The following is a 20,252-nucleotide window of genomic DNA, read 5'->3' on the forward strand; positions in this document are numbered from 1 at the left end:
TAAACGAATAAATAAAAATATAAACAGTTCCATTGCAAAAACAGATAAGAGCCAAAGAAAAAAAAAAGTATGTTTGTAATGTTATGCCCACACCTTTTTTTTTTGCTGTTACTTATATTGGGCAGCTGTCACCCCTCAATATTATGCATACACCCCCTTAGAAAGCACAGTTCCAATACTAGCATTTAATACAACTCTACAATCCTTATCTATTTTGCATGTTTATTAATAGTCATCATGGCAGAGCATATCTAATCTAATATGGTATGCCTTTGGTGCAGACATTCACTTAATCTACAGAAAGCTCATGTGGCAGAAAGTGTAAAATCAATTTTTCCAATCATGATTTTCATATGTTTCTTGACAGTGTGTCTAAACAGATTGGGCCATGTGGAAGATATCAGTATCAATATTTATAGAAAGTCATGTCGTCAGTGCACCTGCCCAGATGTTTTCTTTTCCAAAGCTTTTCATTTTTATCCCCCTTAATAGCATTCAAATAACAAAAAGGTTATCATTAGTTGTCATGAATCTATTTGTTCCCACTCAAACTAAGCTAGGCCAACAATAAACAACACACATCAATCTTATCTGTGCCCTTCTGTTATTTGGGCTTACCCACTAATAATCACCAGGTTTGAACTGGGCCTGACCTCAGTGAAGGCAGGTTCTGTATTTCGACTTTGAGAGCAGTGAAAACATCAGCTGGTTCGAGTTACCTAAAGTTGTGACTCTGATTAACTGAACTTGTTAGAGCCGAGCGGAGGTTCACAAAACAAGCCCAGTGTCTGCGCTGCACATCTGAGACCAATTTACATCAGTGTCTGTCATGAGATTGTACAGCATCCGAGACTGTCCCAGGATGTACCCTCAAGGGCACCTCAGGTTTTACACTATGAAATAAATAACAAAGAAAATGTCCTTATTTTCATTCAATCATCTCAAGCCATTCCAGGCATGTCATTTCTACCATTTAAGCTGTGGAGATAATGGAAATATAATTACTGTTCTTTGCTTGTATCTTCTGCAGTTCATATTCTAAATCTGAAAAAGTTAATTTTGGCATTGTTCAATGTTGCTGATTTACATAGGCCTGCTTATACACACTTTATTACATGTTAGTTCTAATTGCTTTATGGCAGCGGTTTTAGATAATAACATTATAGAGTCTTGCCTTCAATTTCCAAACTGAAAATACTATGGGCAAACAAGGTTACAAAAGACAAAGTCACAAATGCACCCTTTTCAGGATGAAATCCGGATTTTCTACCAAAAACCCTGGAATAAAATCACATTTTCACTGACAAAATATTTTAGACTCGTAAAATGCAGAGCACAAGCCTTTGTTTAAAAGCCCCCTTGAAATGAGCCACTTTCTTTTGATAAGATTAAACTGCTGTGGAAATGTTCTGTCCTACATTTCTTTTGGGACCAGGGACTGTTTGGGGTAAACCGTAGCAGTGACAACATCTTCAGTGATTGTTTTGTGTAAATTACTTTTGCCATTTTATGTCATGATTCAAGATTATTCACAGTTGCAGTTGAAGTAACCATAAAATCCCAATTAATATCAACTCGCTCCCTGAGCTTAGTGTGTCCTGTGGATCTGATTACGTAATATCTCATGTCTCCGTTCAAATTGACTTAAGTCTGTTTTGCTGCAGTAACTTTGGGCTAATCAGGTGCTTCCCATTTTAATCCAACGATCACTTTGATATTTGCTGGACACAACTTGACTTTATTTTACTCTTAAGCCTGCGGCAGACCTATAATGGTACATTTTAAATTAATAATTCAATCACTTCAAAACAAAACAGCTAGACTTATATTTAAAAGTTTATTACCATTATTATATATTGGTAGCTGAGTGGTCACTCATCGGACAGTCCCCTGTCCCATCAACCTAAAACAATTCCTGAAGGTGTAGGCTCGCCAGATCAAAAAACTGGCTCAAGGCTGATGGCACTGCACCATATTGGCACTGCACTTGACAGGTGGCTCAATAAAATGATACCTTTCTTTACTTTAATTTATGATGATATGTGTATTGTATGAAAAGAAGAATACAAATAAGATTGTGATTTTATAATGATATTAATTCATGCAACTTTTTCAATATTGGAGACTTGTGGAGTTTTTTTTTACATGCATTACCCTTTAACTCTTAGTCGTAGTCATGTTCTTAAATTAACCTGCATTTAACAACTACTAAATGGCCTGATGAGTGAGTAAAAATAAGTAAGTAGCAAGTCAAAGTAGTAGGCTTAGTAAAGTATTTTTTTTGCAGACTTATTATATATTATATAGTATATTGTATGTGTAAATGCTGAGTAAACTCGGTGAAACACCAACTTTGATATCATTCGTCATGAGGTGGCAGAAGCTGTATCTCATATGACTTCGAGACACGGGATCTGCAGAGTCATGCTTTCAGTCCCATTCCCACAGTTCACAGCCCCAGACTGGTCACTGCAGGGTCAAAGTGGACTGTAGCATTTGTTCAGGTTGTTCCACACACAGTAGCATTGTTGTTATAGACAGTATGCACATTTGACATCTGGATACAATTAGAACATACAACATTGCAAATTGAGTGGAAAATCAATCAATAACAGGCAGACTGGCCACTCGATTTGCTTCTGTTGCGGTGATGGAATGCTAACTACCATGCTGTTATAACATGACACGCAACACTGTGTGTGCTTCAATACATATAAAACAACAATCAACCAATAATGCACAGCAAATGACCAATGTGCGTAAATTAAACTAACTGCGTTGTGACAGGATAGTTATTCTAAAATAGTGGATTTGATTCTCAAGAAAAATTCTATTGTCAAACTGTGAGTAGTTCTCCCCTCTTCCTCCCACTGCTCATGATGAGAATAATATTGAAGATAATTCAGTATTAAAACCGAAAGGTGTTGTGTTGCATTCAGCTTGGAGCCAAACTTCCAGACGACAGACAATAAAAGCACAGGCAAAAGCTTGTCGTGAGGGTGTCTTAAGGCAGTCTGTAAACTCCTCAGCTCCAGCTCCCTGCCGACAATTAGCTCTCCCCCTCCTTCCCCTCCCCTTCATCAGTGTGTTCAACAAGCGTGAAACTGTCCTGAGCAGGAAAAGCAGGCAGCTCTAAAAAAAGGGTCCTTTGAAAATCCATAATTATATGCCATAGGTTGAACACAGAAAAAGACCAGTGTATTGGATTTAGCCTAATTCTCTTTTAAAGGCCAGTGATCTAGACTATACTTTGCATGTGTTGAAAAGGAAAACAACAACCTTTGCAAAAAATAAAAATAAAAAAGACTGATTTGATAAACACTGTTATAATAGAGGTGAGTGTAAAAGTTTTTGTCATACAGGTTGCTTTAAATGTAGCCTAAGACCTATATATAACCCACATATCCATGGATTGGAACCATAGGTGACTTGTATTAGTAAAGTTCGTGTGTTTTGGGCATTGGTCATTTGAGGACATCACATGGGTTCCTCTGCGGCTCATGTGTGTGATGCAGTGATACAGAGAGGCGGGCCTGTCCCGTCCGGCCCGGTCCACTCTGCTCACAGGCTTCATGTGATGCTGGCAAAGAGGAGGGTGCGAGACGGGAGGCGTGGAGCTAAAATAAACTCTTTTCCCAGCACCCAGGTTGCACCAGTAGGCATTTGACTGCATGCCGAAAAGTGCGGGCTCCCTCCCCGGATATAGCTATCTCATTGGAGACCCGCAGACCTGATCATGGGAGATGCCCAGTCTGCGCAACGCGACGGGACGAGCGAGGCAGCGGCGGAGGAGCAGAACGCAGTGCAGGATGGCCCGAGTGGAGACAGCACGCCCGACAAGGTTTGGAGAGATGTGATGCTGACGAATAGGCTGCAGTGGCTACGTAGACAACGTGTAGCTGTAGCAAAGCATATCTGACTTGTTTCTCTATCGACTTTATATTTTAGTCCCAGGCATGAATAGATGACGAGGATAGATGATTTGTGCTGCAGATTTTTGCTGAGCCTAGACTTTGTTTTGTTGTGCTGGAGTATGTGGCAAAAGGCTAAAATATATAGGACGTTTTTTTGTGTGTGTTGGCAGCACATTTCACACTAAATTTTCTCCAACTTTAATGAAATACATAGGCCTTATCATGTGTAAATATTAATTGGCTGATTTGTAAAGTTTGTGGACACACTGAACTGCAACTACTGACTGTGAAGATGTCCACTCATCTATTGTGGCTGCATAGGCTATTTGGTAACAATTATTATGCAGCAATAAGTTTTGACTACACATCTCAGAGTCAACCTAGATAAAATGTGCCACCAACATTATTGTCATAATCTGTAATGGAAATAGACTGTACAGACAAAAAAAAAATGCTTTTAAGACATTTGAGTTTTTAATTATACGTGTCATTGCAGTAAATATCCAATTACATACATTTAGACAAATGAAAGAAATCACAGCTCTTTATAAAATTTAAGATATATGAATCCAATGCCATGTCAAATATTGTTTCTTTCTGCCTAGTACACTTTGCACTCTCCCATGACATTCGTCTTGTGATAGCTATAAAAAAAACAATGTAGCAGGTGCAAAATTTTGCTTGTAGTCGCAAAAGTCCATAATTACTTTACACATTGAAGTGACAGAACAAATACCTTTCCTTGTATCTTAATTAGCCTTAAGTGTCTGTGATTCATGCAGCCAGTGAGCTGATAAGGTCTTTTTTATCATCTATGTGCTACAGTAGTTTGTGTTGAGTTAAGTTGAAAAACAAAGAGAGATGGAATAATGACCTTCCTTTGTTAGACCCAGGGGACGGATACAGTTTCTCGGCTCTCAGCAAAAAGAGACATGGATTATTTGTGAACAGTGTATGGTCAGTGGATAAAGCTCAGCCGGAAGTTACTTACCCTGCTCCATAGTGGAGTGGTGTACTCCAAATCTGTCATCATTTAGAAGTACTGTTACTTAGGTGCATTATGCAGCTTTTTATGTGGAAAAAAACCTTGATATGTATGTGTATTTGACCCAGTGGCTGTATGAGTGGCCAGCATGGCGCACTTTCCATTACAGCAGTCTCCACAATGCTCCACGATCAATTTTTTTAAGGTTTTCTGAGAGGATCCATCAGCAGAGGATCCATCAGCAGTGAAAACCTTCCAAAAGCACCATGCTGACCACTCATACAGCCACTGGGTCACTTACAAGGTCTAATCACACAAATATCATTTTTCTTATGCAAAAAGTTGCATAATACACCTTTAAGTTGTAATTAAGTACACAGCAATATACAGCAATTTTGTCTTCTATCATTGCTGCTGAAGTATTTGTTTTCTTCACAAGGAGAGGTGATTTCTCCTTTAGTGTACTGTATAATAACTATTATATTTCAAAAGTTCTAAATATTTGCCTACTGCTGGACAAGGTCTTTCTTCATGGATATTAGTATGCATAGTTTTAAGCATGACAATTACTCTCATAAATATTATTAATACTTTACAGGTAAGTGTCATGGTCACGTGCTACATGAACAAATGTCCTCTGTTGAAAGGATCTGTGTATGCCCTGAGTTATATAACCCCTCGCTCATTAGCAAGTCCAGGTTTGTAAGCTGCAGAAGTTTTGTTTATTTATTTAATTTGCGGTAGGCTTAAGGGCTAATTGTTCCTAAACCCAGCTCAGACCATCTAATCAGGATTTAAAAGGATATATAGGATTATTGGTGTTGAACTTTGTGGTTACCTTTGCGTTCTACAAACTGTGGCTAAAACAATAGAGTTTTAGCTGATGCATAAAAATGATGGCTAATGGCATTCTAGTTCTCTTGTGGTTACATAATTACACTCCCATCTTGGTAATTTACCTTTAAGAATAAATAAAACACACAGAAGAAATTATGCAATATATTTTTAATGGTGTAGATATTGTCAATGAGAGTAGTGCATCATAAAATGTTACAATAGTTACAATATTTAATACTATAAATAATAACAATATACATTAAAATGACAGACAAGGTTTTTTTTGTAATGAGCAAGACTGAAATAATTTTTTATAAGAAATTAAATAAAAAACACAAAAGTTATTCATGAAATAAATTCTCTACAATAAATTGGAGAGAAAGAGCAGTGTGTGGCTGACAGTTTAGGCTGCAGCATACATGGCAGAACATTGCTCCATCCTTGTTATTATTATACTATTATTATTTACTATTATTATTGTAAGTTAAAGTCTCAGCTCTAATTACTTACTGAATTGTCTCTCCCTTCTCTTCACCCTTGCATTTTTAGTAGAAGTTGATATGAAGGTGCAATCAATCTCCACCAGGTTCTGCAAGTGGGTCTGATTGAAGGGAGGGAATTAGTGGAAGAGGGCATAGGAGAAGGGAGGTTTCATAAAGAAAATCCAAATCTGCGCTGGAGTTTTGGATTATTAGATTTCTGAAGAAAATGTAAACACATCAGATCGGATTATTGGGTAGTCTGATTAGTCCAGTAATCTGATTTTTATGACCATGTAAACTAGGGCTGAATGACATGGACAAAATTTCACATCTCGATATTCATGCTAGATATCTCGATATCGATACGATACGATATACCTATGGGTTATGTGAAAACTAAGCATTTTTTCCGAAAAATAAAATCATAATACAAAAGAGTGCAGTTTTATTGATGAAAATCTATATAGTTTATATCTTGCTTTTTCGATTTTAATATTTTGAATGTTCATATCTCAATATAAATATATCTTTCAGCCCTAATGTAAACCTAGCCAGTGTTTGGAGAGTACAATAAAACAAATATCTCAATTTGGCTAAAAATCACTTGGTCAATTCCATGAGGCTGGCCATTTATCAAACTTAATCTTGAGACAGGGTACACACACTTTCCACAATCCACGGCACACTATCAGTCACCAACATTAACAAGAATACACCATAATACGCATGTTTTGTGTTTGCTTTCAGCTGGTCCAGAACAATGGACAGATCTCTGACATAAATGGGAAGTCAGATGAGACCATAACAGAAGTTAATGACCACTGTGAAGATAAAGTTTCTCATGAAGGTTGGTAAATCCTCATCTTCACATTGGTTGGAACATATTTTAGCATCTTGCTGAATATGTCATCAAAGTAATGTCGATGTTTTGTCTGTTTTTCGACACAGCTATCACAGTGGAAGGCAAAGTGACTTCAGTTACCAAATCTGAACCTGAAGATGTCCAGATTATTCAAGAGACCTTATCAGATGCAAATGAAGAGGAGCCTATTGAAATAATCAATGTGGACACCAAGCAGAATGACCTTAATGAAAGCTTTCGGAAGTTCTTCAGCAACATTGGACTGAAACTCACCGTCAAAAGAGGAGCGGCGGACCAAGCAGATGATGAGGGCGAGAAAGAAGTAGAAAAACTGGACGTTGTGGAGGAGACTGCGAGCGAGACTAAATATGAAGATATTGAACAAAATACAGACTTAAATGCAATACAAGACAATGACTCAACTACATGTCCAACACTGACAGATGAGACCCCTGAGGATGTTTTTGAAACAGGGGAAGGAATCATGACTGAAACAAATGAAATTGCCGTTAATGTGACGGTTCAAGAAGCAAATGTATCTGTTAATGAGCATGATGAAAACCAAAATCAGGATGCTGCGCATGACGAATCTCCACACAACCAAGAGGGGGAGGAGTTTGCATCACCAATTAAAAAGTTTTTCTCAACAGGAATATTTGCAGGTTTAGCTAAAAAGAAGAAGGAGGAAGAGTCACTGGATAAGGAATTAGTAGATATTAGCAAAAAAGAAGCAATAGAAGAACAACAAGAAATTGGGGAGGCTAGTCCCAATGTTGCAGAGCAAGAAGAGATTGGTTGTAAAGATGTACATGCAGAGGAAGTGCAAAAAATGGCAGCTCCTGAAGAAAATGTAAGAGGTAAATCCCCATCAACAGATCAAGACAGCGAATCAGAAATGACTAGCTCACAAGAAAAAGCCCAATCGAGCCCATTTAAAAGACTATTTTCCGGAAGTTTTAAAAGACGCTCAAAAAGACAAAAAAGAAGAAAGTCAAGTGATGTCAAACTGTCTGATTCAGGTGAGCATATAGAAAATGAAATTGTGGTATCAAGTGAGAAAACAGAGCAGCAAGTTAAGGCTGCGGAGAGTCCCTCACCAGTCCCACCACCAACTACAGAGCCAGAAGAGGAGTTGAGCGCTTGGGAGGCATTTAAGAAGCTCATGACTCCTAGGAAGAGTTTGAAACGGGGATCTGAAGAAATGCAAGTACCAGCAGCAACAGTGGAGGAAACAACGCCAAGCGAAGGAGAGCGGGTATCAGATCAGAGCACAGAGGAAGGACGAAAGAGGAAGGATTCTTCTCATTCTTGGGAAGCAGTTTTATGTGGGTCGGGAAGACGGAGAAGCAGAAAAACATCGGATTCTGAAGATGAACAGAAAGGAGATCGGGGGCAAGTGGAGAGTTCAAATGAGGCAGGAGATGTGATCATCTCTACGCCCAAACAAACAGAAAGTCCGTCAGACAGTGAGAGTTCCACTTGGAAATCCTTTAAGAAACTCATGACACCAAAAAGAAAAGTTAAAGAAGATGAGGAAAGCAAAGACGCTGCACAGTCTGACAGTGAGGCAACACAGGAGGAGACGCTATTTTCATTAAGAAAACTCCTGCCAGGTCGAAAAAAGAAGCAGGATCAACTCTCTTCGGACGAAGGTGATCGAGAGATGGTTTCAGAGGATGAAAACTCTGAGACACCAGCGGTTGTCCCACTTTCAGAGTTTGACCAATCAGAGACAGAGGACTCTGCAAAGACAGAGACTGAAATTGAAGAAAGTAAACTTGAGTCGGAACAGGAACAGGAACACATCCTTGAAATTCCTAAGACGTTTGTGCAAGAAGTCCAAGAACACCAAGTCACTCCTGTAGTTGCCTTGAACCAAGATCAAGATGAACTTACAGAATTCAGCAAGTACCAACCACTAAGTGACATCCCAGAAGAAGGCCACATCACAGAAACTGTGGCTACATCTTTCATAGAGGAGGTTGCTAAGGATGACACAATAGCAGAAGACATGGTAGAAATAACATCTGAAGCGATTACAGCTCCGGAACCTGTAGATATTACTATGGCAGATGAGACAGATGAACTTATGCTTTCAGCTGCATCTCACTTACCAGAGTCTTCAAAAACATCTGGCAATGCAACACCTGTTCCTGCTGAATATGACATTAAGGACACAGATGTTTTGCTAAATGAAGTGGCTGAGATGATTTCTACAGTTGCAATAGCTGAAACAGTTTATTCAGAAGAGTCTGTCTTAGAAAGAGTTGTCAGTTTTGTCACACAGAAAACATTAGGACGAGCTGTCAGTAAGGAACAGGATGTAATGATAATACATGCGCAATCAGATGCAGTGATCACTGAAACAGAGCTACAAGTTGACGAAATGCAAGATGCTGCCACAGCACGATCAGAAAGCTTGTCAGAATTCAAAGATGCAATTTCAACTGAGTATGTGTCTGAGGTTTCTAAACTGGAATTTGAGTCTGCCAAAGCAGATGTGGATGAAATTCACCTTTCACATCCAACACGGCCAGTGAAACAAGAAAGTGTAGATGACAGTGAATATATGATTGAATCCTTATCTGAAGTCCCAGAATCTACAGATACAGTTCTTCAAGATTATATGGTCCAAGATGTTGTTCCAGCTGAGTGCCTAGATGGAGAAACAAAAGAAATGAGAACAGAGTCTCTACAACTGTTGTTAGATGAAAAAGTTGAAGCAATCAATGTGTTAGAAAAAGAAAGAGCAGAAATACAAGATCCAACAACTTCATCAGGACCTGAGTTACCAAAAGCTGAAGTGGATTCTGTACTGGAAACATGCAAAGAGGAAGAGGCCATACAAGAAGATGAAACAGTGGATTCAAAAGGGTTAATCGATCAGCCTGGAGAATTTGTACAACCATCTGAAGAAAGAACAGATGTACAATCACTAGAGGGTGGTGCTGAGTTGGGCAAAGAAGAAACTCAAGAGCCATCAAATGAACAAGCTCCGGAGCAACTTCAAAACGAAACTGAACGTAGTGCTGAAGTTGAAATTGTGGCAGAAGATTTTGAATTTATCAAGCAAGATGTAGAGCAAGAACAAGAGTCTGCTCTCGAAACCCAAAACCCGCCAATTCAGGAGTTAGTAGTGCAAGAAGAGCAATTATTGATCTTGAGTGGCTTGGCAATAAAAGAAGAAATGATTGAAGATGAAGTTACAGAACAATCTGAGAAAGGCATCATTGGTGAACTTGACCAAGACAAAGTGGAGGGGCACATTTCTGAATTCAATGAAGCAATAATTAATAATGTAAAAGAGCCTCTTACTGAAGCCATAACTGAACAAGAAAGTGGAGTCGATAATGTAAAAGAGCCTGTTACTGAAGAGCAAGAAGGTGGAGTCGATAATGTAAGAGTGCATCTTACTGAAGCCACTACCGAGCAAGACGGGGGAGATGATAATGTAAAAGAGCCTGTAACGGAAGCAACTACTGAGCAAGAAGGCGGACTCGATAATGTAAAAGAGCCTGTTACTGAAGCAACTACTGAACAAGACGGGGGAGATGATCATGTAAAAGAGCCTATTACTGAAGCCACTACTGAACAACTGAAAGTCGATGGATTTGTAATTTCAGGAGAGGTAGTGACTACCAATAAGCTGCTTAAGCAAAAAAGAGATGAATGTACAGAGGGAACTGTGCTTTTAGCGGATGAAAAAATACAAGAAACAGAAGGGATTGCTAGAGAGGTAGCTCTTCGAGATGGCAGTGGAGAGTTAGAAGAACAACCCCTTCCAGAAGGTACTCCAGGTGATATATATGACAAAATGGAAGTGCAGGAAACAACTGAGGATCAAGAACAGGAAATGCTACCAGAAGAGCCTGGAGTACAAAATGCTTTGGAAATAAGTGAGGAGCACACAGCCCAAGTAATGCACCTGGACCATCGCCATGAAGTTACTGAAGACCTTGAAGCCTTACTTGCTGTACATGTATCATCCATTAATGAGGATTCAGGCATTGCTCAAGTGCTTGAGGACACAGTTGATTTGGAGAAAAGTTCTGAATTAATTGTATCTACCATAGAGGAACCAATACATGCAGTGCATATTGGAGAAATTGAGGTCAAAGTTGAGGGACAACTTGAGGAGGAGATACCATGTCCAACGACAGAATTGGCAAAAGTTGTCCATGCCACATTACCAGAAGAAAGCATGGCTACTTCCCAACAAGTTACTACTACAATGCCAGATCTTATTCTGATCCAAAGGACAGTGGAGGAGAGTGAGAGAATCTCTGAAGAAACCTCTATACCTTTTGTTGATAATGCCGAGGTCCTAGATGAGCCAAAGAATGAGGTAAATCTGATTCAAGTTGAGGAAGTTGGTATTCAAGGAGAGAAGGAAGAGGACATTGTACCCCCAGTGACCTCAAATGCCGACATGCAGTATGCATTTGCGGCACAAATGGCAACATGTAGTTTCAGTGATGTTGCAACAAGGATACCAGAAGTATCCTTAGAGACAACGAAACAAATATATGAACCAATGGTAGGTAAAATCGCAAGCGAACAAGAACACAATGAGCCGATCGAAACCACAACACCGTTGGAAGTACATGATGTTACCCAAGCAGCACAGCAAGGCAAAACTGTTGTTCTAATGCATGTTCCATCAGTAAAACTTGAAGACAAACATCAAATACAAGTACAAATGGTCGATGTGGATATCCAATCTGCAGAAACAAGTCTGGATACAGCATTAGAAATTGTTGTGCAAGAAGACAAAAAAGTTGTGTATACTTGCCATGAAACAGTTGAAAAAGTGGACAGTGTTTCAGCCATCTCTGAGATAGAGCAAGAGATTGTCAGTGAAACAGATAATGTGGCTATTCAAGATGTTGTTCAACATGTAAAAGAAAAAGCACCAGATTCAGAGGAGGAACCAGAACATAAGGAACCACCAAGTGATTTGGTTGATGATAAATTAAGTGAAGACCATAAAATAATTTTGACACACGATGAGGAGGATGCTGTTGCAGTGATACAAGAAGTGATGGCAACTAAAGATGAAGTGCTTACTAAAATGGGCGAAGAGTTCAAAGACGTTCAAAAGGCACCAACTGTTGAAAACCAGGTTGCTACTCCAAGTTGCACAGCAGTTGCAGTGCCTCAAAACACTGGCATCTTGTCATCTAGTGGTAATGTGGATGCGCCATCATGTCTTTCTTTAGAGTTCAAGCTAAACATACAATTTGGACAGAGCAGGGCACCTATTTTACCATCACCTCCCTCTACAACTGAAAAAAATATATCAAGCTCACCGCCAACACAATCACCAACAGTGCCCCCTGTTGTCAGAAGTGAGTCTCCAAAATCAACAGAAATGACTGAAGTTGGAGTACAAGCGGTCAACGAAGAATCCAACCAGAAAAATGAACAGCAAAAAACAGATATTATAACGGCAGAGGCCGCAGTCCAAGCTACTGAGACAACTGAAGAGCCAGATTTGGTTGAAACAGTGGACCAAGTGCTTAGTGTCGGGATACAATCGACAGAAATTGAAGAACCAATTGAAGAAGTAAAAGCCACTGAAATTACTCAAAAGAAAACTATTTTGATGGATGTTGGCACCCAGTCTACTGAAATAGCAGAGCAAGCTAAAGAAAAGACAACAGAAATTGAAACAATTGACAGCCAACCAGTCTTGATAAATGTGGGGGTTCAATCCATGCCACAAGAAGAGTTGAGTGAGAAAGCTAAAATAAAAGTGGAGTGTCCAAGCATTCAAACAGCTGAAATAGTCCAGCCAGACAAAGAATTGACAAAAGAGGAGGTTGTTTTGACGGAGTTGGTTGTTCTTCAAGTTTCTGGGGATCCAATCAAACAAACAGAGGATGAAGATGAGAACCAAGACGTATGGATGGACGCTGAAGAGGATATTGATGGTCAAGAAGAAAGAACAGCAACGACCCTGTGTGAAATTGAGGACTCTTTTGAAAGCCAACCAGACTATTTCGAAGAGACAAAGTCAGACTTTGAAGAAAGTTTCAATACAAGAAAGAAAACAACTCTTAAGTGTGACAGTGAAGAGGAGGATTTTGCTGCAGCACTTGAAGATCCTCAAATTGCAACAACGATTTCTACCATTGAGTGGGATTGAGTCAGTAACCTACAGGTGGGTCAAATATACTCTTAAATTAATAAAATAATACAAAATATACAGCCACTAACTGAATACATATTTTCCAGGTTGAACATCAAGGAAGACAATAATGTTGAAGCCTTAAAAACTGCAAGAGAGAAAACTGGAATCACTGCAGCCAGAAACCATTCTACCATTGTTGCATATGTTATCATGTAATGTCAGCGAGCTAGGGTTGGGGGAAAAACAAAGCAAAACATATGCATATCCTTTGACATTGATAATTACAATGACACACAGGGGTCATCAATAAAGGGCAGCGGCTATGCAAATATGCTGTAAATGAACTTGATGACAGCAAAGCTTTATACTTTCAGGGCTTTACTAGGTAGAACTGCACTTTAGTAATATGTTTGTTTGAGACTGTTGTTGCCTTAAACTTTAGTTACAAAGTAAATATATATATATATATAAAAAATTATAAATAAGATGTTGTCTTCTTTTCAATTATGAGGATTGGATAGAAAAGTACTAACTGGAAAAAGCTCTCAGAAGGTACCAAGTCTGACCCTGAACTATATCCTTGCTGTGGTGTCATCTAATATTTATTTTACTTTTCATGTGCCTTTTCAAAGAAAAGTGCTACCAAATGTTGCATTCTGATAGGCAAATTGTGCCTATAGTAGATTTTTTAGTATTAACTGACATAACATTATAAACACATCATCTATCAAGCAGAACAGTAGGACCTCACATGTCTCTTTATTATATTGATGGCAGTCTGAGACCCTCTTTGGTGAAAATAATTTGGCCCAATCACATTCTTTCAAAACCTAGTGGTTTTCCTGCTTTTATCACTCCATATTTTCAAAACAGAGAAGAGACATTCGGTCATAATGTTATGCATTGGTAAAATTCAATATTTCTTCAATATGATGCAACGACTATTTTTGTATCGATATCTAACATTACATCAGTTTACATGTTGTAAACACTGATGTTATTAAATCTATTAATGCTGTATATTAAAATGTACAATATTGATTTGCTGCATACTCTCAAATGCACCCTTTGCTCTTATAAAATTTTCTACATTTTAACCAATATCTTGTATCATGTTTCAAATATATAATTAAAAACATGGAATCTCCATTATCTGTAGTATACTTACAAAGCTGTAACATAACAAATTTCCAGGGGTTGAAAATATTAACACAGGTTTATTGTTTATGGCAGTGGTTCTCAACCTTTTGGAGCCGCGACCCCCTTTATAACAGTTAACAGTTAGGGGTTCGTGACCCCCCGCCCGGGTCACACAGTGAGAAATCGGAACATTCGCCTACATAATTCTTCAAAAAACAAAGAAAAAAACAAATGGCTAAAATAAAATTCATCAAATTATGAACATATAATGGCACTCTGGTAAAATAGCACACACATGCGACAATAAAATATTATAATATACGCTAAAAAAGTGTATATTACATGTATATTTTATCTACATGATCTAGCGACCCCCCAAATTTGTCTCGCGACCCCCAGGTTGAGAACCACTGGTTTATGGAATGAATACACTGCATACTTTTTTAAAACAGCAAAGTTTTATTGATGATTTTCTTTTCCTTGAATAAATAACATTATATTGTAATGCGGTTTGAGTTTGTGAGATAACAGCACATATAGTACATGATTACAACAGCGAGTCTGCTTGATTTAATTACTGTACATATTTATGAACAGACTAGCTTGAGATGACATAGATTGTGTTCAAAACAGTTATAGATCTAAATATGTGCAATATAATTTCTATACACGTGCACATCATTAATGTCAAATTAAATATTCTAGAAATGTACGTGAATATCTTGTTTGAAGCAACAACAAAAAAAGATTATATTTAATGAATTTTCTCTGATATTATAACTCATTGATGTGCACCTATATATTATAACTCATTGATGTGCACCTATATGTGCTGTATACCAGAAAAAAAGAAGTATTATTGTTGCACATTTCACTGATAATAATGAACTGTAATGTTTAAATATTTCTACTTTCATAGTTGACTCAATCAACAACTTTTCAGAAAACCATTCGCACAACTTCAAACATCACCTGAAGAAAGTAAAAAAAAAAAAAAAAACAGTGGTTGGTTTATGAGTCTAAGACGCAAAGGATAAAGTGAATGAAAGGTGAAGTTTACCTCAATGGTGATGAGTATAACAATCATCCACTCCAGTCTCAAACTGTGCTTCTCACTCAGGTGACTCCTCATCAGGTCAGTCAGCTGTGTGCAGTGCTCCAGCTTCTCATTGACCACCTATAACAGCAGATGATTAACGTTGACATGTTGTACAGACAGAGGGGCATATTATTCATTTTCAAGTGCGCTCTGATTTTTTAAATAAAATCTTTATAATTATTTATATTTTAAAAAACATACATTGACTCTGCGGTTGATGCTGAGAAACTGGCAGGTTTTGTCGTAAAGCTTTTCTAAATTCTCTCTGTCCCAGTAGAAATCTGGAGTGATGAGCAGGTCAGACCTCAAGTTTATGCAGTGTCTGAAGTAAGAACAACATTATTAGGCAGGGAAATATAGATTATATGTCAAGGAAACAAGGCACAAAATCATTAGACAAAAGAAGAACTAAATAAGATTGACAGTAATCGTAACTCAAAAGAGAACTACAAACTCAAAACAGTAACTTCTATCACAGCTTGAAAAACTATTTAGAATTAGAGTTGAATGCCACAGAAATGCCTTGGCCAGTAAAAAGAAAACATCTAAAGCGAACTGCCAAAATTAAATTTCAATGTCCCTAGCTGCTCTTTTAGAAATAATTGGTAAGTGCAGGTTTTCTGTTGAAGTTGTAAACCAAAATAACTGGCTTACAATTGAGTTTTTAAAAGTTATTTAAAGCTAAGTGAATTTACCTGAGACTGAAAAGCTCCCCTATTTTTTGCATTACGTCTGCAGAGGACAGCTTGACTCTTTTGCCTGACTTCAATGTCTGCAAGAGCAAAAAAAAGCCAACAACAACAACTAAATCAAGCCTCCAGCCATGACTGATGCGCTTGGAGAATCCATCTCACATGCATGCCCCACTCTCACAACATTACACACAATCCATTATCCATCTGCTGCAGCCTCTATTGGATGCACTGTACCTCTGGGATTGATTGAATTGACTCCACAAAGTTGTCCAAAGCCTCTTCCCAGATTGCCAGCTTTACTGCAATAAAGAAGCAAATGTTAGTAGAGGAAAAACATCTATATAATAAGCTTTGTCTCATGAGCGAGTTGAATGTCACTGCTAATCTAAAATGCTTTAAAAATGACTGTAACTGGAATTTGATCAGCTTATTGCAGTACAGAGTCAATCAGTTAATTTATATTGCACTTTACTACAACAACAACAACAACAACAACAACAACAACAACAACAACAACAAGACCCAAGTGCTACACAGAAAGATGAAACCATTTATGCTTAAACTTGTTTCCACCCATTTGTTGATTTTTATCGTGAAAAAAGACTGATACTGACAATTCGAGGACAGACCAGTGACACAGAAGCATACCTATTGGCAAATAATTGGTATAATACTTTGTGTACAAGGAAAGTAAAGTAAATTTTATATTATTCAATAGAGGGAATTAATTATTATAGAGGATTCAAATCAGTTTTGGACTTGTATTTGTAAAGACCCAACCATCTGACCAGTAATTTAAAATACAACAGTATACAATTCCTTGCATTGCTAACCAGAATTTGTTGATAGTGTATCTTATTTTCTAATATGAAATGGTGATTAAAGGTGCACTATGCAACTTTTGATGTAAAAAACAAAAAAAAAAACCTTGATGTGTGTACATATTTGAGCTTTTAGTGACAACAACAAAAAACAAAACAAAAAAACCCTTGATATTTGTACATATTTGAGCTTTTAGTGACTCAGTGGCGTTATGGGTGCTGTGGGGCACCTTTGCTTCCCCTCACAGTGGCCTCTATGATACTCCAGAATCAATTGTTTTTAGGGATTCGTACCAGAAACTGACCAGAAAGCCCAAAACAATTTATCCTGGAGCATCATAGAGGCCACTGTGAGGGAAAGCAAAGGTGCCACGCTGCACCCATAAAGCCACTGAGTCACTAAAAGGTAAATGTACAAATATCACATAAAAAGTTACATAGTGCACCTTTAAACTAAATTCAATTAAACTCAATTTTCATATAAACTTTAATCAAGAGGTCATGTTTTGCAAAGAAAAAGAGCAAAAGAGACAACATTTTAAAAGGTAGTTTGGGTTCACTTGGATTCATTTGCTTACCTGACAAGCAGAGCGCGTTTGAAAAGGCAAATTTCTCCAAAACGGCTTCTTGTGGCTCCATCTGATCACTCAAAATGAAATTCCCACGCTCTAATTTTGTATTTCCCCTGGAGGAAGAAGAGAATTCATACTAAACCTTTAAACTATGTGAAGAAGTTAACTCATTTTACATACTCTCTCAAAGTGTAGTTAATCTCTTCGTTCTCCCAGTGCACTAACGCCACTTCATACGGCTGAATCTCATGACGCTCTAATATTCGCAACACTTTTTTAAGCTGTAGAGACAAAACAAAAATACATCAGAAACTCCTTTGATGCGCAATATCATTATATAAACAGTAAGTGCATAAAAGAGTCAAATTACTGTTTTTTCTTCAACATTCCAGAAAACCACTGAGCCTTCCCTAGATGAAGGATTTCATACGCCAATCAAATTATATCCACAAAGCAGTATACTTATTCAGGTTGCAGTTATGCATTTGGAAATGATGGGTTTAACTGTTTTAACTAATTATTACTTTTTTGTATTACCTGAAGAAGAACATGAGAGCGTTGTCATCAGGTTTTGCAGACATGTCAGTACTTATTACCAGGACATTAGAAGCATCTGAAATCAAATTAGACAAAAAGAGAAAACAAACAGTACTTAAGAGAAGAGTTTTACAGCATCATTTTCATTATTTCAATGTATAATGCACAGATTGGATTATTTTTTATTTTTAAATCATCAGATCATGCCTCTTTAACCTCTTAACCCCCACACAAAACCGGGAATCCAGTTTGGCAATACCCACATCTAAAAGAAAAAAAAAGTGGCAAAAGGGCGACAAAAACGTGCCGGAAAAGCAACAATAAACAAGTGACAAAAACACATGACTAAAGAGTGATGAAAAAGCGACAGTAGTGACAATAATTTGTTGAAAAAGTGATGAAAACACAACAAAAAAAGCAATTAAAAAAGGTGTGAACACATCAAAATAACTTCCAAAATCTGACAAAAACGCGGTAAATAGTGACAAAAAGGTAGGCTTTCAAATTAGGCGTTACTCTGGCCTATAGGCTCTAAGCTCCAGTCCTGAACCTTTAAGATTTGGGTGAAACTGAATTGGAGAAAATGCACTTGGTTAAGGCGGGTTAAGAGGTTAATATGATTAGAATACCGCACCCCTTGGTAAGTCAATCTCCTGAAAGCCATTCCCAATCAGGTCATGGCAAAGTGTTGGTAAGTGGTATTGGTCGGCTGTTGCAAATGCTATACATTGCTTCATATCCTAAAACAAGAAACAATATAATCAAAGAGAAAATAATCAACTGTTGAATACAATTGCTTAGTTAGATTCAGTCGGTTATATACTCTGGTCAGGTACCTGGTCCTCAACTTGTGAAGGTTGGTTGGCTCTGGATGGCTTCTTGGTCCGAGGTCCTTTAGGAATTCGTTTAGCAGGGACTATGGCAGGTTTTACCACAGGTTTTATTGTGGATTTCAAAACTGACTTTACAAGCTCCGGTGAGTAAAAGCGTCTTTGTTCACTATGGCAGGTGAATAATGTAGCAGGATGCTTCAATAAGTCGTTTCTATTACTGACAGCTAATACAGACATATTGTGCTGTATGTTTCTGTGCTGGTGATAAGAGTTTGAATACATTGTCCTTGAAAACAAATGTAAGTTTGTACAAGGCCTGTGTTCAGGCTTGTAATTGTGAAGCTTCACTGACTGGTAACAAGAGGCAAACAAACAACGAGGGGTTGACTCTGGTGAGTGAAAAAGTCCCAGTCTGGTCCACAAAGTCCGAAGAAACATTTTCAAGACAGGTCCAAAACTGGCAAGCTATAACAGAAAGTAAACAATTATTCATACACAATTAGCCTACTACTACTACTATATATATATATATTATTTGTCATTTGCTATTCAGTGTAGCAAAAAAGCCCTTTGAATCTACAACTACATCTATTAAATAATATAGACACAAATTGAAGAAATAACTGGCTGGGCTGCAATTCACAAATGAGATGAACAACTAATTTTATGGAAGACGTTGAAACTAGAATAAGATTTAACTGTTAATGGTCGAAGCAAAGTCAAGTTAAGTCATGACTCCATTCATCATTGGGACAGACTGTGTGAGCATGGCGCTTACCTGTGAAAGAAGCGGCACCACGCACCACAAAATGCACCCGTTTCACATGAAAACATCGATCATGTTTGCATCGATAGATCAAGAAATAAACGCAAAAGGACGTGTATGGACATTTGCTGTAACAGGACAACCTGCGTGACAGCCCGAGGAGGAAGCGTGCATGATGTTGTTTTACATCACTTCCGGGTTTGTAAAAGGAGCATTGCAGCCCTACGTTTTGACTGACAGGGACATAAACAATACGTTTGGCAAAAGTACAATGTACCTAGAGACGATAAATATTGATTAATATCATAACTTATTGACATAATACAAACCTAATTAATAGTCATGATGTAAATGCCCTAAATATAAGTATTACTGTATCGTCTTTGCAAAAACTCAGGACAAAACATACATGATGACCTTGAACTTTCTATTCGAAATAGGACTGAAGATAATAAATACATGGCCATAGTGGTATTCTTACACTTACTTTATGATTATAATAATGAATGGATGGATGACCCCATACACTATGGATATACCATGTATTACAGCGCCCTCTCTGGTGGATCCTGATAG

At 37.9% G+C, this 20,252-nt stretch overlaps 3 protein-coding genes across 3 annotated transcripts; 2 read left to right on the forward strand and 1 right to left on the reverse strand.

Moving 5' to 3' along the window:
- Positions 1-3,534: 3,534 nt before the first annotated feature.
- On the forward strand, positions 3,535-10,820 carry akap12a (A kinase (PRKA) anchor protein 12a; the record flags this gene model as incomplete). The annotated part of the gene is made up of 5 exons (XM_079574288.1): positions 3,535-3,841; positions 6,966-7,065; positions 7,167-10,418; positions 10,464-10,708; positions 10,776-10,820. Exons 1-5 carry the CDS (start codon positions 3,737-3,739, stop codon positions 10,818-10,820), a joined length of 3,747 nt encoding a protein of 1,248 aa, XP_079430414.1. The 5' UTR covers positions 3,535-3,736.
- A 147-nt stretch (positions 10,821-10,967) lies between these two features.
- On the forward strand, positions 10,968-13,675 carry LOC306975519 (uncharacterized protein). The gene is made up of 2 exons (XM_079573082.1): positions 10,968-13,243; positions 13,318-13,675. Exon 1 carries the CDS (start codon positions 11,000-11,002, stop codon positions 13,226-13,228), a length of 2,229 nt encoding a protein of 742 aa, XP_079429208.1. The 5' UTR covers positions 10,968-10,999; the 3' UTR covers positions 13,229-13,243; positions 13,318-13,675.
- A 1,617-nt stretch (positions 13,676-15,292) lies between these two features.
- Positions 15,293-19,867, reverse strand: rmnd1 (required for meiotic nuclear division 1 homolog; the record flags this gene model as incomplete). Its single annotated transcript, XM_079574089.1, has 12 exons — positions 19,689-19,867; positions 18,914-19,375; positions 18,712-18,817; positions 18,078-18,153; positions 17,911-17,950; positions 17,721-17,821; positions 17,547-17,653; positions 16,382-16,446; positions 16,148-16,224; positions 15,654-15,774; positions 15,414-15,530; positions 15,293-15,325 (listed from the first exon to the last, which is right to left on the reverse strand). Exons 2-12 carry the CDS (start codon positions 19,346-19,348, stop codon positions 15,293-15,295), a joined length of 1,278 nt encoding a protein of 425 aa, XP_079430215.1. The 5' UTR covers positions 19,349-19,375; positions 19,689-19,867.
- Positions 19,868-20,252: the final 385 nt, after the last annotated feature.

The sequence above is a fragment of the Gobius niger genome, assembly GCF_951799975.1.
Source record: "Gobius niger genome assembly, chromosome: 16".
Classification (NCBI taxonomy): domain Eukaryota; kingdom Metazoa; phylum Chordata; class Actinopteri; order Gobiiformes; family Gobiidae; genus Gobius; species Gobius niger.

Excerpts from the sequence above, each read along its gene's own strand:
- LOC306975519 (XM_079573082.1), top strand. The coding sequence starts at position 11,000 with ATGCACCTGGACCATCGCCATGAAGTTACTGAAGACCTTGAAGCCTTA.